Below are 22964 nucleotides of genomic sequence, written 5' to 3' on the forward strand. Positions count from 1 at the left end.
TCATATGTATAATTTTTACTTCATCGTTCCTCTCTAGTCCTCAATTACTCAGTATTAGATGGTGCATAAGAACTTGATTTGCCTATCGTACCTGGTAGTTTTCCGATAATCGGCAAGGAAATGATGCATTTGAGTCCCAGTTTGATATTAATTCGCCCTTTATCTTTGCCCTCTACTTGCTGTTCCATTTAATCCGTTCAGCTCCTGCCAATATAGATGAAACCAGATTATATATACCTACACCAAGCAGCATCTCTTCTTTGCCCTCGCCGTCGCCCTCAAATGCCCTTTTGTCCATTTCCGTACATAAATTCTTAGACCAATCATCATTTGGCCTGATGTAGTCCTTGTTGTTGATCAACCCACTTTTAGTCTGGTTTCTATTCGTGCCTAATCTATTTTCAGCTCTCTGATCTTGGATCCCCTGGTCATTCTTTCTTGTTTCAGGTTTCTCGCTTACATCCCACATTTTGGCGTGGTGTACTAGATTGTCTTAGGTAACTCCCGTCAATTGGCAACTCTAAGACTCGTCCCTCACTTCAACACTTTACACCGCACCTGAATAACTTCACAAGATACTCATCTCTCAGCTTGTTATACACAGCTGATACAAACGCGCTTTACGTTGGTTTCATTCCACTTGCAGTTACGTTACACACACAGAAGTATAAATACATCGAAATATCCCACCTGGTTGATAAGATCTCATCCATAGCTAGCTTCTTTCATCGATCAATTTACCCCTCATTTGACCTAACAATACCCAACTCAATCATCCACGCAACAATCTCAACAATGGACCGACCCAAGAAGCCATCTGCTCTCTCTGCCACTCCAGGCCTCGCACCACACGCCCAAATAAATACTACTCATTCCAATTCCCGTGTCTCCGCCGTTCTCCCCACCGGCGAATCAGTCGAAATCCTTCTTTACGGCGCCACAATCATTAGCTGGAAAGATGCTGCCGGAACCGAAAAACTTTGGCTCAGCGAAAAAGCGGCGCTCGACGGTACAAAGGCTGTGCGTGGTGGTATCCCTCTAGTATTCCCGGTGTTCGGAAAGGTAGAGGGCGAGGAAGGTAAAGCGAAGGGTGTCGATACTTTACCTCAACATGGTTTTGCGCGCAATTGTAGATGGGAGTTTTTGGGAAAGAGCACTAGTGAGAGCAGCACTACTAAGGGTGGTGATAGCAGTGTGAAGCTGGACTTTGGTTTGAGTGCCAGTAATTTACCGGACGAGACACGAAAGTTGTGGGGTGGCGAGTTTGGGTTGATTTATAGTGTTACGCTCGGCAGAGAAGGTCTTGCGACTAGCATGGTGGTTAGAAATGAGGGTAGTACAGCTTGGGAGTTCCAGATCTTGATGCACACTTATTTGAAGATCCAGGTATGTTTATTTACACTAATCGCTCCACAGGCGTCATATGCTAATGTGCGATCAACAACAGGATATCTCCCAAATCTCCATCACAGGTCTCGAGAATGCTACATATGTCGACAAACTCACCGAACCAATTTCTACAAACACCGCTCCAACCGATCCTCTCACCATCTCTGCCAAAACCGATCGTGTTTACACTCCTGCCGGCGGTCCATCCACTGAAATAATCGTTTCCGAGGGAGGAAAAAAGAAATACACAGTCGCGAGAGATAACATGAACCAAGTTGTCGTTTGGAACCCTTGGATCGACGCCAAGGATATCGGCGATTTTGCTCCAAAAGATGGATGGAGAACCATGATTTGTGTCGAGGCTGGATCTGTCAGTGGATGGCAAAAATTGGAGGCCGGAGAGACTTGGGAAGGTGGCCAAATTATCACAATTGCTAACTAGCAATTCATGGGTGCAATGAATAAGCTACCACGCATGTAAGCATGTTTTTGGACGAAAATGGGAGTGAGTTTCTCTATTTGAGCGAGCTGAAACTTGAGGGCGCTATTTTGTGCTATGCAACGTAATGAATGCAATATTTGATGAAATGGGGAATCTAAACCGCCTCGTTTGGTAGAGATCTCGTTAGATAAAGGAATCAATTTGGTACTCATAATTTCTAGTCCTCTGCTATCATTCTTGAAGCAAATGTGTACTTTCAATATTTGACTGCAGGCCTTTCGAATCCTAGAGTAGCACTACATCGAATTCCTAAGTGGGAATCTTGAGAGGATAAGTACTTCGAAATGCGGATGCTTGGATAATCCGCTGATGGCTACTATTACACTGTAAAAGGTGGAGTTTTACAAGAGGGTGGGAATTTATAAATTGTTGCAAATTACACGGGATTCGGGTACCTGGAAAAATTAAGGCCTTCTCTGTCAAGATCTTTACCCGGCTCTTCAAGGCAAATTCGAAGGGACTTGTTCCGTGGCATCGGTGAGGAGTGAATATATCCGGCTATTTGAGGAACTGAGAACTATTCTCCGAAGTCTAAATTGAACTGTGTTTAGAGGTTAAACAAGCTTTTCCTCTTGTACAGGAGTTCTTGTCCGTCGTGACTCTATATATGAAGTTCCACAAAGTATGGCGGAGTCGCATCTACTTGCTAGATTGTTGTTCTTTTGGTTCGTCGTTGTCGTTTTGGATGTTTGTGATAAATCTTTTTTTCGTTATGAGGTTGTTTGTGTTTTGTTGGCAATTTTACATTCAGACTACTCTTTTTTATTACTCAGTCTAACCTTTAATCATTAGATTTGAAAAGGTTGATACTTCATCAAGATTACGGGCCAAATTGGTTGGTGTGTGGTATGAAGGGATTCTCTCTTCCTGGCAAGTTTTGAAGTCGTGCTTCGAGCCTTTGGATGACCAACAGTCCTGTTGTACACCATTCCTCATTGTACGAGTATGTGCAGAAGAAATGCCACTTAATGGAGACTCTTTTTACAGGTTGAGATTGACTTCGGCGGTAGCCAATGAAGGGTATTCTCTATCTGCTATAACTCATTGATTTGGATAACACGTGAGCTTAAATCAACTATAGCTTTTAGAATTACAGCAATTGGAAGCATCCATCACCAATTGTGATTAGTCTGTTAAAGCCTAGAAACGTGTAGATCTTAGGATGAATCAACGTGCGAGAAAACAGATCAACATCCAGGCAAAAAGTTTACTCGACTAAGGCACGAAGTCTCGGTAGATTATTTCGCTGATCATTTCTTGTGCTCTGAACCTTGATCAGTTGGAGCTCAGAACTGTGGGCTGAAGTTTGGCAAAGTTCACATTGGGCAGAAGGAAAAGTAACAGTAGCTTGTATGGTTTGTTGACAGCGTCTACTTTCTTTTATCGCCACCTACCTGCGCTTACAAAATGTCGAAATGTAACTTTCACTGTCACTCCAAATATTACGCTATTTGTTTCTAAATGCATGGGTTGCAGAGCTATGATAGTGTTATAGTAGGCTGCGCAATGGGTACCTACGGGGTCAATGATGGCCATGATAGATAATCTTCAGGTGTTCTGTCGGCGGTGTGGCTGAATCAAAGTCTGGGACGAATAATCCACAGAGTGTTTACAGATTATCTGTAGGTACCTATTTCTATATTCCGTAATAGATATATGTTCTCAATTAAGGGGGCAGGTCAGTGGAATGCATGTATTATTGACTATGTAGAATTGTAGTAGTGATCTAAAACTAAACCAGGAAGTGGAAGATATTACACAGTGCACGTGCCATTTCTTTCCAACAATATATTATAATGAACTCGTAGAATTAAGCAAGACTAAATTATGCTCCATATTACGTCATCGTCTATCTCTATAATCGCACCATTTCCATATTTGCAGATTCATAAAACCTTCTCTGATTGGTTTTGAATAATGTATAAAATCGGGTTTATCATGGCTTTTTCGGTTGCTACGATGATTCGCGGTGCTTTCTCTTTCTCTTCTCTTGTTAGATCTCTTAGAAGTGAGATTATCGTCTCACCTATTTTTTATCTCAATAAGCTTAAAAGGGGATAGATGACTATTTATAGGAGGGTAATAAACTCAAGTGAGAGAATCAAAGAAAGTAGTGGCATTGCTTCAATGAGAGCTTGACTTTCTTCCCTTCAATTATAACCCTCTTGTCTTATATAAGCTTACGTCCCCTGACGATTTACTAAGGGTTTATTTGACTCCATTTAAAGTTGAGTCCATGGGAAACTTCAAGGTGAAAACATGAATATAATCACCACAGGATTTACTCAACGAAACTCGACGTTAGGCAGGTGTCTCATCAATATGAATAATAGCTCAATCAAAATGATCACAAAAGATTGGAGCGATTTCGAGAAAGAACAGTTTACGATTTTTCAATAAGACGAGTCCGACAGGACAACCTCAAATTCTCAAGAAATGGAGGTCTTTGCATGGTCTGCTGTTGTGAAGAAATAAATCATTATATTTATCATTAGAATTTCAAAGTACGCAGCACTGTCTTTTGGCTGTAGGATTTGAATTCGCGTGGTACGTTCTATGTGTAAGACATGGCTAAGTCTTTGGCCATCTCAAGGGTGCCATCTTTTGCACATGGCAACACTGACTTGGATTATATCATCAGCCTCAACACCGTTACAGAAGACCTATTGTAACCCTAACTCTGGAAATTTCTTTTCAATGTGCCGATGAGTCGGCAAGGTAGTGGCCAAAAACTACACCCCCGATGAAAACGCCAGCCAGCACACTCATAAAATATCCGACATTCATGGTCATTACCGCGATCATTCTGAAATAGTGTTAGCATGTCTTTTACAGATATATTTCCGAGAGTGGTACTACATACATTAGATATCCCACGCCTGCAAGAACAACGTCCATGAATCCTAACAAAATCGCCTCTCTTGCTCGCCATTGACGGCGAACTGACTTTCCCTCGCGGTGCGGCTCATAGACTATTCCACCGCTGCGGCGGGTATCGGCAGCAGCCAGCAGCTGATAGAAATGGACTCGAATAGCCAACAGTGCTCGAAATATTGCTGCAAATGCGATCAAGAAGATGCATGTGCCTGCGTACTGGCCCATGGTAGCCGGTGTCCAACCCATTGAGAAGAGAGGTGTGGTTGAGGAGGTGAAGAATGTCATTGCCATAGAGTCCATAGTCATCATTGTATCGGATGACATTGACATCGAGGAACTGGTTGAGCTGGCCATCGACATTCCTGACATTGTGCTGGTTGCTGACATCGACATGGCCATGGAGTCTGTTGAACTGGCCATCGACATGCCTGACATAGTGCTGGTCGGTGACACCGACATGACCATCGAACTTGACGAGCTGGCCATTGACATATCCATAGTTGGCTGAGTTTGCAAAATGTTAGAATTCGAAAGTGATTAATCAATGCTTTGTTCGTCTCTACCACTTTTAGAGATTCTTATTATCATCCGTTGCAAGACGCCCAATCCCCACTTAATACCGCTTACCCAGTTATCCTTGTCATAGCTCAGTGATGGATCTTCCTAATCCGGAAGAAACTTGCTCAAACTCCCTTACACCCCTCTTCTTATTGGCGAGGGTCTACTGAACTTGTCTTGAAGTAGAGATTTGATCAGTTTGCGCGAGTTTGAGTGAAATATTACGCGCGCTAGAAAAACTCGACTGACTAATTATTGTCTTCGCTAAATCTACGTAGGACGGGTCGTTATTCTCCTAATGAAGTGGGTTCGGAAGCTTGAAGGTTTCTGATGCTACTTGACTTGACAATCATATTCCTTGGATTAATAAGCTTTTTCTTTCTATTCATGATTTAGGGCCGTCCAGAATAACTCTATCTATTTCAAACCAGGACGACCAAGAAAACGAGCCACCAAGGCAGTCGACGTCTTGAACTTCCCGCAAAGAAAACTAAAACAACATGGCTGCATGGATACCTCAACCTGTTATGTTCGAGTCCGGCCGAGCATTCGATTGTGAAGGCTTTGATTCCGACCAGTGCCAGTATTATAAACACCCGTGGCGCAATTGGTGAGCCCTATACCTTCTACAAGATACCACTCAGCACCAAGAATTTACATTGACAAATGCGCCAGGTATGTGGCAGACTGGACATACGCCCTGCCAACAATAGCACTCTTCATGTGCATTATCGGCATTTTCATAATCGGCTATATCTTGACACAAGTTCTTGCTTTGTCCCACAGACCTGAGCCTTTGATATGGCGAAGGGGCGTTGCATTAACTCGATACTTGACATACCGAGGTTTTCGCATCGAAAGTTTAAGGTGGAACTCTGCGCCAGTGGGTGTGCTATTGTTGGGAGCGATAGGGGCCATATATTTTTTCTGTAAGTTAGATGCTGATTTGCAGCTAGCTGAGAAACATAAGGACTGATCTCTTCTAAAGGCATGGACTTGATACCATCTCCATATTATTGGCCAGGTTCGGACACTGTTTGGGGCGGCTCGCCACCATTAGGTACCAGGTCTGGCTGGCTGGCGTTAGCTTGTATGCCCTTCGTCTTGTACGTCCATCTGATCAACGATGCGAAGCCATACTAATGATGCGTAGTGCAACTGCAACCAAGACGAATTGGATAACATTGGTGACCGGAGTACCCTATGAGAAGCTCCAGGTCTTTCACCGGTGGTCTGCGTATGCTTTCCTCATCCTGGCGTTGATGCACACATTTCCATTTATTGTTTGGCATATTCATAATGGCGACATGGTCAATCAGTTCACTGTGAGTAACATCTTCGAATATTGGACCGGCGTTGTTGCGCTTGTATTCCAGGCGTGGCTCACATTCGCATCTTGGGGTCCTATTCGGTAAGCAACCTTGATATAAAATCATTCCACAGACGATTAATCATTTACTAGAAATCTCGGCTATGAGTTTTTCAAAGCATCACATTTCTTATCGGCTGTAGTGTTTATGGTGATATTTTTTTGGCACTGCAGCGGTACACTAACATCATGGTATGCTCTGTGAAGCAAAATTTATCATCAAGAATTTCCTAACAAACTGATAGGGACTATTTTGTCGCAACAGCAGCAGTGTACGTACCTTGTTGGACGTATCCTTGGCTTAGGACCTTGTTCGAATACGGTACACGTCAGAAAGCAGAAATCTTCATTGAAGACAATGGATTCACACGTATCACAATACCAGCCAACTTTAAATGGCAACCGGGACAACATTGTTTCTTGCGGTTCCGCGGCTTCGGTCTTCATGCTTTAAGCTCTCATCCATTTACCATCTGCTCGCTACCATCTACATCCATTAATAAACCGTCCGAGCTTACTTTCTACATCCGCCATCAAGCAGGCTTTACAGCAAGGCTGTATAGCCATGCAATGAATCGCCCAGGCGTACAGGTACCTGTGTTTGTTGATGGTCCCTATGGAGGTATAGACAATCAGAAATACTTTAGCAGCGGTCGTCTTATTGTAGTTGCTGGTGGCTCAGGAGCTGGATGGATGCTTCCTTTTATCGAGCAGTTCCTACAATATCAGTCTTCGAAGGGGGTTCCCGAGCCTCTGGCTGACGAAACGAAAGAGGACAAAGAGACCTCTGACAAGCCATCAAATCAGCGAGATCCTCGTAGCCCCCAATCATTGCGGGTCATACTATCAACACGAGACATAGCGACTCGCACATGGTTCCATACAACTGTTAACAAGATGTTATCGGACTACCAGTCGCTAGGGACACACATAAGTGTCGAGGTACACGTGACTGGCGAAGCTGAGCCTATGGGGCAACCTCCAACCAAATCTGCTCCAGAGCTCGAACGGTCCGATCTTTCATTAACAGAGAAAGACATCATCAGTAAGCATGCAGGAGCATCTCGAAATTCCGACGCAAGTGATGAACCGAAAGATGAAGTGCGCGGGCGCCCAGATTTACCTTTGATCATCCGAGAGGAGTCCGCGACAGCGAGAGCAACCGGACAGACAGTAGGCGTCTTCGTATGCGGACCGCTTGCTATGCAAAATGATGTGCGCAATGCTGTCGCGAAAGAGAACTTGAGTATTGTAAAGAGCCCAAGCTCTGGTGGAATATACTTGTATTCTGAACACTTCTCGTGGGCATAAGAGAATATAAACCGACAAGCTCGGCATCTATAACTAGTTTTTCATCGATATCAATCACTGCATAATCTCTCACTTCTTAAGGGCATTCCTTGTTAGAGAAATGAGGATGGACACTACCGTACAGCAGCCATTAAATCCAGTATATACAGGTACTTTTTACTCTGACTTAATTCCACTTCTCAAGTCTTGATAATTCTCTGCTGTGAAATTCTCGGCACGAAGTCCACTTTCGATGATGTCCTCTTTTATGATTGGCTATTTGACCTCCAGATACTACTCCCATAACCCATGGGTCATTTTCAAGATGCGAAATGTGTTGCTTGTCGAACAATCTGCAACCGGATAATGGTTAGGTAGGGCGTGTTTCATGCTTCGATGGCTATTGTAGTTGTCTTGAAGACCATTGATATCTCCAAGTAGTGTTTTATGTAATTTATCTCTCTGCTATCAAGACATATTACAGAGCGTGTTCTACCAGTAACTATGTTGGATTTTTTGAAACAGATCTGGTTATAATAACTCATTAAGGGGGGGGGGGGGGGGGTGGATGAATCTTAGGCCGAATTTTTCTCTCCATATGGTGGTTTATCAAGGCTACCTACTACATGCAGGATTTCAAAGATAATGTAGGACATTCTATTCTCAGAAATCTAAATCGTTCTAAAGTCAAGGCAAGGAATAACGTAATACAGCATCAAAGTAAGTGAGACCCAGAGCGCTTCGTTCCATACTATTACATTATGGTTGTCTACCTTGTGATTGCAAAAGCGCAATGCGATCGGTCATGCCTAACAATTCGTGGCATCGCTTAGCAAGATCCTTGTGAGGTCTTTGTGCCCGCAATGCACTCAAATATGCTCTATTCACAAACATCCGAGATTGCCTACTGAAAAAGCTACGGTGACTTGATATCCTATTATTCGAATCAGCCGTGATAAGTAAGACTGTTGGTGAGGAAGTCTTATATTGAAGTGTTGAGCTGCATACTCTGGATGATCATCCCACTTCTCTTTAATCTCATCATGGATACTCGTTACTTACCACTTCCAAAGCGAGTCTTGTCTCCCTTTGAATTAGAAATCCCCTGGCACAGACTCAAAGGTCGAGTGTACTTCATGTTGATAGAAGCTCAACTCATTATAACTATCATCTGTTTATTTCTTGTGGGATATCCTGCGGCTACCCGGAAAGCTCTTTGGGAAGAAGGTGGAGAACATGGATTTAATTCGGACCCTAAAATGCGCATCTATTTTTATGCAAATTATGTGCAACCGCCAGAAATTCCCTACATCTGGTCTCGACGGTATGTTGTGTTGTTTCTGATTAGTTGGCACGCCCCAGCTAACACCTCCTTTCTTCTTGATTGCAAAAGAGATCTCTGACAAAATTATTGAGCTCAGATGTACTGAGTTCAATCTGGCAGCTGGGATATTCGCTCTGTGTCTATTTCTCACTAGGCAGCTACTAGCAATGGCAGTTTCCATCAGCACGCGAATGGAAGTCTATCTGCTCAGCTGCGTGCTATTGTTTTGGACCATGAGCTGTATTGGCCAGAGATCACCCGATTATAGTGACGCTGATCATCCAAGTCGAATGCCATGGTATTTGGAACATAGCTGCAGTATTGCAAGTACGAAAAATCAAGCTGCGTGCTATGTTGCGCAAGCCTCATATGCTCTAACTATTGTGTTAATGTGAGGAAGTTTCTATCTACGTCAGGAAATCATGTCAAGGACTAATTGTTGGTTTTTGAGAACAGATTGTGGTACGCATCTTGGATTTTGATACTGGTTCTATATGAAGTCTTTGATTGCAGCATTAAAACATGTCTTTGTACTTCTAAGTTGTTTCCCAACGACTCGGCCTCTCACTTCTGCGCTGAAGTAGAAAGAGAACTTGATTCTTCCGACAGCGAAGGCCTATTGATGAGGGCCTGGGATGATTTTTGAGAGAATTGCAATGTTAACGACTGCAGTTATGTACAGGTTGCAAATTGATCTGAAAGATTTAGCGTATGAGATTTCATTTGTGTGATGCAAGGTTAAAGGTCGATCATAGAGAATTAAGCTGCGGTTCAACACTGATCACTTGCCTTCAAATAATCCGCTAGCTCATTTTAACTCTTTTTATAAATTATTTGACTTCTCGGAAGATGAGTTACTCAGAACGAAGTAAGGATAACACATGAGTAAGATATATATTTTTACTGGTATATTTCGACGGGTTATTGGTGATTTTCCTGATTAGACCTTCTGGGTGTAATTGCTTGCCAGCCATTCATTGATTCTTCTATATACCTTCTGAACTTTTATTGGCATTTCACAACTAACATTCAAAGAATGTCATTCATGTTCAACTCATAATACATCTCAGCTTCGTTCCTCCCCACCTCCCTCCATGTAGTGTCACCAGAATCCGATTAACGTCGGCCATTTCAACGTTTCAACAATTTGACTAACCACAGCAGACAGTTGCCTCTTCATTAACATTAGGTCTATTTCATTGTTAGCTCCCTTTTCAACCCAATTGCGAATGTGGCTAACCTTAAATCTATCGGTTCCCAACTGAACACAAAAGCACCTAGGAAAGCTCCAATTATGATGCTGATGATGATGTATCCATTATAATACATAGCCAACAACATAACGAAGTATGCGACTGCGAACTGCATCATATGAAAGAATGCTCTAATAGTCTGTTGCAAGAGATGGGGTCGAAAAGTTTGCGTATTGTTTTGTGAAGTAACGACAGTTTGAGTTGAGTCAGGGCCTGGTCCGTTTATCTTAGGGTCGATAGCTATAGCTACGTCGGACGTGATGTGCTGGAGTTGATTTCGTGCTTGACGGACGATGTAGCGATCGTATTCCCGAGACGCTCGACGAAGAAACTCGAGTGACATGACGAGTAGTATCACGCCAATGCAAGAGCCGGCAAACATTCCATTAGAGGTGATTTTCCATGTACTGGAGATAAAACCTGCAGAGTCGTCAATGATACTGCAACAGAAGATGGTTTGTAGTTTTATTATCTGTTCACAGGTATAAAAGGCAGAAGGAAACTTGACGTACATGAGTCAATGGTATACCAGTTCCAAAGCATCTAGATGAAGGTTATTAGACATAATTCGCATAACACTCGAAATGATAGAAAGCAATTCATAGGGTTCTCACAGAAATTTGACATCCGCCTCCCATATCCATGGCCGCAGCAGTGCTCTCTGCAGCCATCGTCCCAGTTGCAGTAGCAGTCGCCATCGCACCTCCCATGTCCATGCTTGATGTTCCCATGTCCATATTTACTTAAAAAGCGTTTCCCTTTGCCTTTTCGCTCTGCAGTTGTGTTGTATGTGAAAGCTTTGCGGCTTTTAGAAAAAAAACAAAAAAAAGACTAGACAGTCACCAGCATTTAAGAGAAAAGCGAGGATATCACAGGTCTCGCCGCGAGAACTTTTATTTCAATAAAGAGAGAATCTTGTCATAAGCGGTTTACCTAGCCAATCGGCCGCTAATCACTCGTTGGGTGGTTCAGGTTGATGCGCCAGTTTGAGCAAGATTTGATTGACTGTCGTGTTCTAAACGCCTGTATCAATGAGGCAGCCTTCGTCAGAGCAAGGGACTAGAACTCCAGGCTCTAAACATGATTGGCAGTTTCTGCCAAGAAATTGAGCAAGATTCTTCTGGCTCTGCTGTTGTGGGTCAAGGAAACCTTCTCAGCATTTTCTTTTCGGAGAAAAGATTCTCAGTCTATTCGTTGGCCAAAGGAGGGTATACGATTTTTTTCAAGCTCTGGATGATTCCTTTTGCATCAGCTATAGAGGTTAATGATAAAGCTAGATTCAGCTAGAGCGATGGTTTAACGAAGTTCTTCACTTGTAGATATTTACATGCGAATTATATTGATACGCCACCATATGAAGAAACCAGACACATCTATTTTCAACTATGAATGCCAATGTGTGATTTCAACTGACATACAACTACTAACCTGATCCAAACCATTAAGGCCAAAAACTGATAATTGACCAAAGATATATGAAGAATGAATGACTACAGGCTTTCGAGTGTTGACTTTTCGGAAGATGGGAGTATTTTTGGGAGTCAAGATACATGGAAAGAGATGTCAGTGATGAGACGAGATATGAAAGAGATGACATGCGAAATATTGGATGCAAGATAATAAGATGCTGTACTCAAAACTCCAGGCTAAATGTTTCAATCTAAAGTGTGCCATCCAGGTATTGTGACATCTAATCACAAAACGAAATACCCCCAGAAGTAACCGCCCTTAACCGTCTAATCCGCTAAGCGATCTATTTTCAATAGCAATATGATATTCTAATTTGAACCTCCCGGCGCTTTCACAAATCAACCACAATATCCACTGTCCCTTCGCCTTTCAACCTTTCAACTTCCATCCAGCCTCCCTCTTCAACACCTACAATCAAGCCATCTACACAACATCGCCTCCACTTGAAACCTTCTCCGGATTCCTCAAAATTTATCCTTAGCTTCTCGATACTTTCGTACCCAACTTCCCCTTTCTGGCCATCCTCATCCCATTGCATACCAATATGGCTTCCGTCTTTGTAGGCCTCTCCCATAACCTTCATTGTTTGCTTACCAGTTGCAGCTCCGAAGTGTATGACTCGCAATTGGCCATCCAAGGGCTTACTTTCAGGAGATATCGTGAAAGTTCGCTCAAGATTAGATACAAGTACTGAGAGAACGTATCCGTGCTCTTTTCTTTGTATGACTTCTTCTGTACCATCAGATCTGGTCAATGTGACAGAAGCTTTATACGCGTGTGGTAGAGCTCCATCTTTTGGAAACAATAAATCACCAGCCACCAGGTGAAATCTCTGGTCTCCATGTTTTCGATACTCGACTGTGTCGCTGTCGGCAACTAGAGTTGCATGTAGGCCATAACTGGCGACAACCGCACCATAGACAATATTGTTCGTGAGTGGTGTCTCTGTTTGACCTTCGTTCGTAATGGTTCGTGCTCCGGAAGAGAATTTCACACTGAATATCGGAAGTGGTAAAGGGGTACCACGAAGTAATGTCCGTAGACCCTGTATATATATTGACGGGATTGGAGAAGGTCGATGCAAAGAATGGAAGAGGGCGTTTCCTGTTCCAAGAGGAAGTTGAGATAATGTCGGTTTTACATACGACCTGTGCATAGGATGTTAGTAGTGAATAGCACAGATAGGTTGTGCGGAGAAGCCCACCTTGATTTTTCTCCACTCTCAAGCAATCCATTTATTGTATCCACCATCCCACCATCGCCACTTAACATCAATATCGATTGTTTTTTTCCCTTATTTGCGCCCCCCAGCAATGTCGAGCTTGCAAAATCCTTGACGGAATCTGCATTATCTGTTCTGATTAAGGTGTAGCTTCCTTCCGGCAATCCGACAGAGCCGAGAATTTGGTATAATACAGCGTCGTAAAAGTCTGGCGCCAATCCCGTCCCGGACAACGTTGAGATCAAAACGTATATCTGCGTTTCTGCGGAGCGAAGATAAGTTGGCAGACTCCTAACCAGATAACTTTCGAGACATTCTTGGGGAAGGTTGGTGGCAGATGTTGTCTTCAACTCGAATGGAAGTTTTTTGATTCCTCCTTCTGTTGGAAGCAGACTGAAGATTGTGTAGCCCAGACTACCATTGGGCCCCTCATTCTCCGTAACGCAAATCACATCTTCTCCCTGGATTTTCCCACCAGATATCCTGCCATCGATTCCGACAGCTCCTGACCATGTGAGGTCTCCATCCCGATAAGAGAAATGCACAGGGTCATCGGCGAGATAAGCATAGGTCGTCGCACTGCTATCAGTCACTTCGGTATCATTGTCGGAACTATGTGCAGCGTCAGAGCTAGAGGAAGGGATAGAATTTGCCATCTCGACAAGACGCTGAAATGAACCTGAAGGTTGTTAAGGAATGCAATGCCATGATGAATAATGTGAGCAATCCCGATTAAGTTTTGAACATGGGGGTGTCTCTGTCGTGATAGCAGATGAGGTGCTCGGCTTATTTATTTGGGTGGGGTTGAACCACCAATAAGGTGCTAAGGTAAGCCGGCCCTAGATTGGCCTATCATAATCTCTCTCTCTCTCTCTCTCTCTCTCTCTCTCTCCCTCTCCCCCGTACATCTTGGTCCATCATACCAAAATGAAATAGCAAGGCTTTCTGATATTCCCTTCAGTTGACGGTAAGTAAAGGGGTCAGCATTGCTAGGTGATCTTTTTCACCAATTTGCCGATCGTTTCCATTCTTACACGACGTGCGATGACCTCTCTTGCAATCCCGGGCAGTAAGTTGTCGATCTCGAACAGTTCATGCAACACGGCCTTTTACATTTGTCTACTACGAGATGTTGAGATCGACTTGCATATATGTCGTGAGCGCCTTGCGGGCGGGATTGAAATGTGTCAATTAGTCGAGGCATATTGTGTTTCTCACGAAGTCAATGGGTCTATTCCGGGTCGGCAGCTTTGCGCATGGGAGTGAATGGGGAGGAACCCAATTTTGAGGCCGAGGATCTTCCTGGCCCTTCGAACCGTTTCATCTGTTATCTAGAGGTTCTCGATGATGGTGTGCATCAGAATTGGTGATGGCCGGGATTGAGCTTAGTGATGAGTGTATCCTCACAAAACAGCGGCAGTCTTGCTATTCGTGCTCAGCATTGAGGAATGTCTCAATATTTATGGTGGCTTAGGAAGCTCTCCTTATTCTCTCGAAAGGGTTCATAGTGAATTCATTGATCAAGACACGCGAAGGTGCTCTTGCCAGGGGAGCCGTGAGCCCCTTTCAATGTGCATGCGTGGTTTTTTGATTTGGAATAGACAGTTTTGGGCTTGCAGAGTTCGGTTGATAAATCAAATGCGAAGAATCACGAATAAAAAGTCACATTTTGACAGGTCTCATATATGGAAAAACTTGTAGATAACGGAGGTGCTTATTAATTTCAAACAGGTCTTAATCTCATTCCTGGATCAACACATACTTTTAAACCTTTGAAACTTTCTTCTCCTCTGAGGAATAGAATAGAGCTGCTCCAACGATGAGCTGAACATAATTAGCACCATTGCTACAGGTCCTGTTTGGGGAGTACAGTTCTCTGAACCGAGAGGATGGGCTAGCAGGGGAAAATGAAGTTATTAGATAGGCAATGATATCAGTGATGGGTAATATCGAGCTTACCATTTGAATTACAAGACCGCGATCAGCCTCATAAAAGATCTGGTATTTAACCCGCTTGTCAACCGGAGTGCTAGGTGAGAGGGTACTAAAAAGCTACAACTGGCCGACAAAAAGACTGAAGCGAAGGGACCTACTGTATGATTTACTCATCATCAGTCCATCCATCATACATCTCGTCTAGAAGATTTCTACGCGGGATATCGATATTGAAATTATGGCTTTATCACCTTTATAGTGATCCCAGACTAGAAAAATGATAAGCACAGCCCCCAAACCGTAGAAAAAACCGATTATCCAGGAATCATCCCAAGCGAATACAATACCACCATTCCAACAAGCAAATAGAAGCATAAGATAGCAGGAGTAAGTATAACAAAGCTAGAAGATCCAGGTGTGTATCCAATGAACGAAAACGGACATGGAACGAGGTCTCGGATGTGATTGAGAATGCGAACCACAATCATAAACACCACTCACTACCTCTCCACCATCGGGAAGATCGAGGTGAAAGCTTAATAAGTTCAATATGCTCCAGAGCTTTGATTATAAGAGAAAGTGAAGGACTTACATCATCTCTAAGTGGCAAAGTCTATCAACAGGCCACCGAATAAAGAACCGCTGGTTAGCCCTCGCCACGGGACTAAAATCCTGTCCGTACCACTCAATACCATTCAAAGAATGAAAATTATCGGTTATGCGAGGAACAGCAGCGACAATAATGGTTCCAACAAGAAGCATGATGAAAAGAACTAAAGCTACAGCAGTCTTGAAAGCCCAATGTTGAAGGCCATTGGCCCAAACGGGCTCTGAACATGGATTCTGGATATAAAAAAAACACGCCAGAGGTTTTTTTTGCTTCTGCGCTCTGAATGCCATCAAGTTTTTCTTATTGGATAAAAGACTTCGAGGATGGATCTCCCTCTATCTTTTCTTGAGACTGGCGCATTAGATGGTTGCTTTAAAGAAGCTCGCTTTGGTGCCTCTGCTGATGCCTCTGTCGATAAATTTCTATCTCAAGATCAAGGATCGAAATTTTAACAACTGATACTTTCCAAGCTCGACAGAAGAGCGCTGATAAATACAAGAGAGCATGGACAATATCGCATTAAGCTTCATGACGTTTATATCCCTAATAGAGTAGTATAGCAATAATTAAACTATAATCAAGAAAAACGTCACCTACTCGAACTCTTGATTTCTCATTCAGTTTAAGCATTTCTTGCAAGATCAGTTTCCTTTCGTGTCTCGACTCTCTCTTTGAGATACCTCACATTCCTGACTTGTGAGAATGGACCATATACCCAGGAGTGGAGTAGATCATACTCAGATCAAAATGTTCACTTCACTCATCTTGAGGCCCACGATGACATACTTGACATGAAACTACCCAGTCAAGATAAATCGTCCGTCGATCTAAGGACGGGACCATCAGAATTGCTCTTAAATAATGAGAATTTTGTTTATACCCATCATATTTCTACAGCAACCAGGGTAAATTTTAAATCTGGTTGGAATAGTACAGCTGTTGTGAGAGACCAGCTGGTAGTGCTAATATTAGATGTTGGCTCTTGAACTCGTGTTGATGAGATTTAAGGGTGCTAGCTGAGAGCATGTGGATTGAATTAAGTAGTCGATTTGTGTTCCTACTTTCCGTGTATTTTCACGGGATGCTTAACAAAGATAAATCTGTTGTGGCATACATCTCTCTTGAATATATACCAAACTATTTCCTTGCAGAGCGTGTTGCCACAGATGGCAGGGTATTGGTGCATGTTACACAATTGGAGGATATCGTTGAGCAGTGAACATGTCGATAATTGGCCCAACCTGTCCACAGCAAAACAAGGTTGCGTACAGAATGTCTTGTAACGTCTCATAGATGTCTGGAGCAAGAGAATCAATAGCTATTTTGGTTGAGAAGAGTGCATGTAATGAATGCATCAGGACGTTCAGTTAACGCACTGTGTTTCGGAAGGCTGTGGACGAGAGCACTTGCGCATCAGCTCACAGCTCCGACATCAGTCATACACTGAAAGTCAAGCAGATTCATGGTCGAAAGTATAAATCCGAGTGGAGGAACCGCTAACCCCCTAACGTTGGAAAGGGAAGCAAAAATTGCGAAGCACGAGTTTGAAGTCGGTCATTGTCGAGTGGAAAGTGTCATGGGAGAAGCTCGGACTGAATAGCCCCATCGGCGTAATCTAGGACGTTGACAAGTGTTTGCATATAAAGTTATCTTTGATTACCTCTGTCGAAAACGAGAGTGATAGTCGGTAAACGTCCAAGTTAGCGGAACTTTATTAGCGACATGTGACTGCTCACTGATTGTAAGCAGATCATGTCGACTTTGATGTCCTGGGGGTGCTCCAATTGCGGCAATGATACAACACAGGTTCAAACGAATCCGTCTTGGGATCATCATTTAGCTGTGGTGGAATTTGTATGTATGAGCTTCTTGGACAATTGCTCCGTGTCATGAATTTGAGGGGTAGCTTGTTAGCCAATTGTGACTAGCCAGGCACGTGTCAGGCCAGCAAACTCAACGCATTCCAATTCACGATATAGAGTTTGAACAGGTCTCGGAATTGGCCCGAGAAAGAAGTGCTGTGTTTATATTTTGGCTTTTGACAGACTGATAATAATGATGATAATAATAATAATAGTTGCTTTTGGTGGCGTCATTTGAATCACCCGCACTCTAACCCAGGAATTTCGTGACTAAAGCTTGAAAGTATGTTAATTAACTCTTGCCGATTACCTCGTAATTGCATTCAACTTGTTTCCCCATAATCAATCCAAGACAGCGCGTTTCACTAATGCAGTTTCCCACCCGGATGTACTGTTTATATTGGACCTTTCGGGCCTTTCAGTCTGACCTTTCTTCTCCAGGTATTCTTCTCGTGAATCCCATCCTGATTGGGATATGTCTGGGGAAGAGAAGGGGAATGAATGGACGTCTTTCGAATTCTACCATCACGTACTGCTCTAAGTGGGGCGAACACGTTTTTGTCTGCTCTGCTCTGATAATCATCGTCGTTCCTGCATCGACTATAGGAATGATATACTTGCTAGCACACATACTACTTGACATCAGCACCTGCCGCGTTGCAACTCTTACTCGTGACATTTCCCAGATTTGCTCTCCCATCTCTGTTCCAACAGTTCTTGCCTAAAATTAAGTCTGAGATTATTTTGATTAGACATCTCGAATCCACGCATCCTGGGCAACGGCAGCGGCAGTCCTGATCGGCGCCAATGATAAGCAGTTTATCAAAACGTTTCGAGAAGATCGTCAGTATATCTGAGGAGCTCTTATCGTAAGCCCCTACTCAGCCCCGCCGGCTCTCACCCATAGAAAACGTGATTTGTCCACTTGCTGAGATTGTCGACAATCTTGATATTAAACGCTCCACAGCCGATCAGGAACTTGCAACTTCTTGAAACATGGGTTTTGACATGTTGGTGAGATTTACCTAGGAAGACCACGACATACGAGGAACAGATTTCTGATCCTAGCCGTATTTTCTTCCTCTAGCTGGACTGTTGGCATTAGTTTGACAGCAATGGGCTATTATTGTATTCGACAATTCGTGAAAGTCAAGAAGCTTCACGAAATGCTTGGTTAATTTAAGCATTTCAGACCTTGTTACACCTTATTCAGGGCTCAGGCAGGAGCAGGCATATTCCCAACTACCGCCTTGGCACTTGCGTGTCCCTAATATTTTCTAACAGAAACTCTCGAGGGTCTCTGGAAACATCTCTATGGGACCTAAAATAGCAGCAATTTGTATCAAACTAACCTTTAAATAAAACTGACATGACAGTCAGTCAGTCTCGTCGTCTCAAACCAGCGTGCCAGCCTCAATCGATAGTCTGTCTGATCATAGATCATGCCATCCATCACTGATCAGTGATTTTGCTTCATTTCCTGCTTTTATCCCGCTAATCACGAACTGCTTGCTATCTAGACATTGTCTTGTGGATCCCTATCACTCAAATTTACCAACAGATAGAGCTAATTAAATAAATCACCCTGATGGCCAGTCATTTCTCGATAGCAATACCACGTTCATTTGTAGAACCTTGAATTCCTTTCCAACCGCCCTTGCAACGAGGTGTATAACTTTATTAGATTCGCTGGTGGTCTCTCTGCACATGGGGATGCTCATCTTGGGATGCCTGGGTAGGCAGATCTACTATTTCTATCTGCTACATTCATCAATCCTCAGAACTTAGACGTATATAGATCCACTGAAAGCGACCCCCTTTATATGAATGAGCATAGTCGATGATTAACTTGAAGCACCTCGAATTTTCCAACCTTGAATTTTGGATTTTCTTTACTCTAATTTGATTATTCCCCATGGTTTAATTTAATTTACTATCTTGCACCAGTGCCACCAGAGACCAGGGACTATCAAACGCTTCGTCATCCTGTCCGAATTCATTCTCCATCGTCTCCACCTTTCTCCTATTCATTCAGCTATTTTCTCTCCCCATTTCCCACCTAGACCTTCGTCCGACCTTTTCCATCAATCTAGAATTCAGTCCTTATTCTTCTCTTTTCCTTCCTTTCCTTTCCTTTCCTTCACACCTTCATTTGTTATCTTGCGTTCTTGCTTTGCGGCTGCACTGCACTGAATTATATACGACACGAGCGAGTATACTGTTGATTGGGTGTCACTACGATAAGAGTCGCTAGCATCTACAGGAAGTGATTACCGAAGCCCAGGCGATAATCTCCACAAGAGCCCGACGAGAGCCCCCAAAATGCCTAGAATGCCTGTGCACCGCTTTCTCGCGGTTGCGACGATAGCATTTTTCCTCATTTTATCATACTACCACGAAAATGTTTCCCAGACTTTCGTACCTGCCTTTAGGGAAACGCCACAAGAAGAGAATGTAGCACCGCCAGAAAAGTCACAACCAACTGCAAAACAGGTTGCTCAAACTCATGAAACACAACAAGCTCAAATTGCACCAGTGGAATTAAACATCACGGATGTTGACGATGCTGCGTTCTTAGAAGATGTTCTAGCGAGGAACAATGTCGAGATGAACATCAATTATGCGATGAGAACTATACGATATGTCACAGACGCGAAGGAAAGACCGATGTTGACGAATACCAGCCAAGAATTGTTTCCTCGTGGGTGGAAGAAGATCAAGCTTTCAGATGTTGAGAAGCTGCCGGCGGATACATTAGAGCCTTTGGAAATTCACGTTATGAAAACTCCACGACCAGACGAAATTGACGCTTCCGAGTTGTTGTTTGGAGTTTCGACCACTTACAAGAGATTCAGTGATAAAGTTGATGGGCCTGTCAAGGAATGGGTACGATGGCTCACAGATGGAAATGGCACATCGAACGGAGCTGGTCTTGTTTTGCAATTGCACGATACCACCGATGATCAATTGGCAGCTGCTCAAAAATTGCTTACCGGTGTTGGAATTGATGCAACGGTCATACACTCGGATCCTTCGCTCGATATGCCGGGTAGATATGTCGATTTGGTACCAATTCTTTACAGCCATCCATCAAGGTCAAGCAGAAAATACCTGTCGTTGATTGACGACGATACTTTCTTTCCCTCGCTTGGCGCATTGATGAAGGAGTTGCACAGTTATGATCCTAACGAGGAGAACTATATCGGTACTCTCACAGAGCGGGTGGATTTTATTATGCATGATCGAGTTCCCATGGTAAGAACTTAAAATCCTTCTTGTCAATTGCCACTAACAAATCGTAGGCTTACGGTGGAGCTGGTGTTTTTATTACTGCCCCTCTCGCACAAACTCTGATTGGACTCCCCTGTCTCGACGTGGATCCTTCCACGGGCGAATATACCGAATCCGGGTTTCAGGGCGACCGACTCCTCTACCACTGTATCAAAAACCATACTTCCATTACTCTGAACTATCTCCCCAGACTTAACCAGCTCGATCAATGGGGCGACCCATCCGGTTTCTACGAAGCTGGCCATCAACCCCTCTCTTTACATCATTACAAATCTTGGCATCATGCTACTCCTGAAGTATCTCACATTGTTGCAGATGCTTGTGGTGAAGCATGTGTCTTCCAAAGATTCGGTTTCGACGGAGTAGGATCATCAAAGTGGGTTCTCACAAATGGATACTCTCTCGCCGAATATCCAACTGGTATTCATTGGGACATGTCGAAGATGGAAGGAACATTTGATCTCGGCGATTCAGATGTTTGGGCTTCTGGAAAGGAAGATGTGCGGTTAGCTTTTGCTTATGGCGCTCTTCGTGAGGGGTTGAGTTACACGGGCAAGAAGCGAGCCTGGGAGGCGCTTGGAGGAAGAAAAAGAGCTGATGGTGTGGTGGATATGGTTTACGTCAAGAGGCGGGGTGACCATAGATGGGTTGGTGAACATGAGAATGAAGAAGATAGGGAGAATGTTGTGGTTTTGAGGTTCATTCCATAAGTTGGACCTCTTCTAGTTTAGGAGAAGGGCTACTTGCTGTCTTCTCTATTACAAATCTTTCTGGATATAGGTTTGCTGGATTTAGGGGATGTTTATATTCGTGTGTCCGCAGACAGTCACATAGGGTTCTGTTGCATATCGGCGTTTTTGGGAAAATGGGGTGCGGATCATCTACGCATTGAATGCTAGTAGATTCTGGCTGGCGTTTTGGACAGATTCTTTGCACCGAGAGATGAGGATGGCGAAGGGTATCTGATTGAATTGGATATATGTGTATATGGCTGGAGATCTACGGTGGATATTTATGGATGAGACGAAACTTCGGTTTATAGAAATATAGATAGACTGATGATAAATTAAGTGTACAACAAAAATACCCTGGAGCATGATGCAATCTTTTTTTTTTTTTTTTTTTTAAACTTTGACTTTGGAGCTATGGGCATTAGTGTGCTTGGTGATTATTTGTCTGTGTGTTTGTAATTTCTTTATGCTTTTTTCTATGCTGATTGATATTCTATTTCCATCCTTTCATAATGTGGATAGTGGAGCTCCGAGGCAAGGTACTCGTTATGGAGCAACTTGAGTGATGGAGTTACATCAACATACATCAACATACATGTTCATATAGCAGTGATTGATCTCTGCTCTGGAGTTACAGCCATCTAATTAAAGTTCCCATTTCATAATATCTTTTCCCTTCGTAGCGAATTTATATCAATGGATTGATTGTATACGATAAGTTAACATACAGTTGCAAAGATAATCCTAGCCCCCAAGACCGTTTCAAGCTCTTGTTTCACGCGAATCCCTGAACTAGAAGGATGTTCTAATTGGTACATATTATTCCTGCGGCTGAGTCGGGTGTGCTGTACTGTGGGGACACAGATCGATTTTGTGGGTGTCCAAGGAATGGAGGGAGGTATTGGGGGTCGGAGATTTGATGTTTTTGTAGATAGAGTATTGTTTGTTTGACCTGGAGCCTTTGGTTGTTGTAAGATAGTATGTTGTGCTCCATATACAGAGGCGTACATCTATCATCTAAACATCAATTCTCCGAGAATATTCTCACATCTGCAAACCCTCGTGTCCAAACTAATCATGGAAATCTTCTCTCTATCTCGTTTATTCTCGACTCTGTGAATGACACTTTGCAGAGACCCGGTTTTATCTTTGGTGAAAAGCTTTCCCAATTGGCAACGAATCATCAGGATGAACGGTCGCTTTGAGTCAATTTGTCTACTCTTATAAATGACGCTGGGCTTTTCTGTAGGTAAAAAGCACAAGGGCTGAAGTGCAGAAGAG

At 43.3% G+C, this 22964-nt stretch overlaps 7 protein-coding genes across 8 annotated transcripts; 3 read left to right on the plus strand and 4 right to left on the minus strand.

The window, feature by feature from the left end:
- Positions 1-7: 7 nt before the first annotated feature.
- On the minus strand, positions 8-509 carry BCIN_01g07060 (hypothetical protein). The gene is made up of 2 exons (XM_024690659.1): positions 242-509; positions 8-179 (listed from the first exon to the last, which is right to left on the minus strand). The coding sequence occupies exons 1-2, from the start codon at positions 467-469 to the stop codon at positions 45-47; spliced, it is 363 nt and encodes a 120-aa protein (XP_024546428.1). The 5' UTR covers positions 470-509; the 3' UTR covers positions 8-44.
- Positions 510-524: 15 nt separating this feature from the next.
- On the plus strand, positions 525-2042 carry BCIN_01g07070 (hypothetical protein). 2 transcript variants are annotated; one of them, XM_024690660.1, is made up of 3 exons: positions 525-665; positions 720-1386; positions 1448-2042. In XM_024690660.1, the coding sequence occupies exons 2-3, from the start codon at positions 796-798 to the stop codon at positions 1829-1831; spliced, it is 975 nt and encodes a 324-aa protein (XP_024546429.1). In that variant the 5' UTR covers positions 525-665; positions 720-795; the 3' UTR covers positions 1832-2042. The 2 variants fall into 2 exon arrangements, with proteins under 2 accessions (XP_024546429.1, XP_001561181.1); XM_001561131.2 differs by having other exon boundaries at positions 525-1386.
- Positions 2043-4353: 2311 nt separating this feature from the next.
- Positions 4354-5323, minus strand: BCIN_01g07080 (hypothetical protein). Its single transcript, XM_024690661.1, has 2 exons — positions 4755-5323; positions 4354-4697 (listed from the first exon to the last, which is right to left on the minus strand). Exons 1-2 carry the CDS (start codon positions 5264-5266, stop codon positions 4586-4588), a joined length of 624 nt encoding a protein of 207 aa, XP_024546430.1. The 5' UTR covers positions 5267-5323; the 3' UTR covers positions 4354-4585.
- A 303-nt stretch (positions 5324-5626) lies between these two features.
- Positions 5627-8453, plus strand: BCIN_01g07090 (hypothetical protein). The gene is made up of 6 exons (XM_024690662.1): positions 5627-5936; positions 6002-6255; positions 6315-6432; positions 6480-6737; positions 6789-6887; positions 6941-8453. The coding sequence occupies exons 1-6, from the start codon at positions 5827-5829 to the stop codon at positions 8004-8006; spliced, it is 1905 nt and encodes a 634-aa protein (XP_024546431.1). The 5' UTR covers positions 5627-5826; the 3' UTR covers positions 8007-8453.
- Positions 8454-10191: 1738 nt separating this feature from the next.
- Positions 10192-11433, minus strand: Bcctr1. Its single transcript, XM_001561127.2, has 4 exons — positions 11177-11433; positions 11075-11105; positions 10550-10982; positions 10192-10500 (listed from the first exon to the last, which is right to left on the minus strand). The coding sequence occupies exons 1-4, from the start codon at positions 11297-11299 to the stop codon at positions 10461-10463; spliced, it is 627 nt and encodes a 208-aa protein (XP_001561177.1). The 5' UTR covers positions 11300-11433; the 3' UTR covers positions 10192-10460.
- A 652-nt stretch (positions 11434-12085) lies between these two features.
- On the minus strand, positions 12086-14016 carry BCIN_01g07110 (hypothetical protein). The gene is made up of 2 exons (XM_001561126.2): positions 13237-14016; positions 12086-13180 (listed from the first exon to the last, which is right to left on the minus strand). Exons 1-2 carry the CDS (start codon positions 13908-13910, stop codon positions 12364-12366), a joined length of 1491 nt encoding a protein of 496 aa, XP_001561176.1. The 5' UTR covers positions 13911-14016; the 3' UTR covers positions 12086-12363.
- A 5470-nt stretch (positions 14017-19486) lies between these two features.
- BCIN_01g07120 (hypothetical protein) lies at positions 19487-22055 on the plus strand. The gene is made up of 2 exons (XM_001561122.2): positions 19487-20916; positions 20964-22055. Exons 1-2 carry the CDS (start codon positions 19984-19986, stop codon positions 21660-21662), a joined length of 1632 nt encoding a protein of 543 aa, XP_001561172.1. The 5' UTR covers positions 19487-19983; the 3' UTR covers positions 21663-22055.
- The last annotated feature ends 909 nt before the right edge of the window (positions 22056-22964 follow it).

The sequence above is a fragment of the Botrytis cinerea genome, chromosome 1 (genome assembly GCF_000143535.2).
Source record: "Botrytis cinerea B05.10 chromosome 1, complete sequence".
NCBI classification, from domain to species: domain Eukaryota; kingdom Fungi; phylum Ascomycota; class Leotiomycetes; order Helotiales; family Sclerotiniaceae; genus Botrytis; species Botrytis cinerea.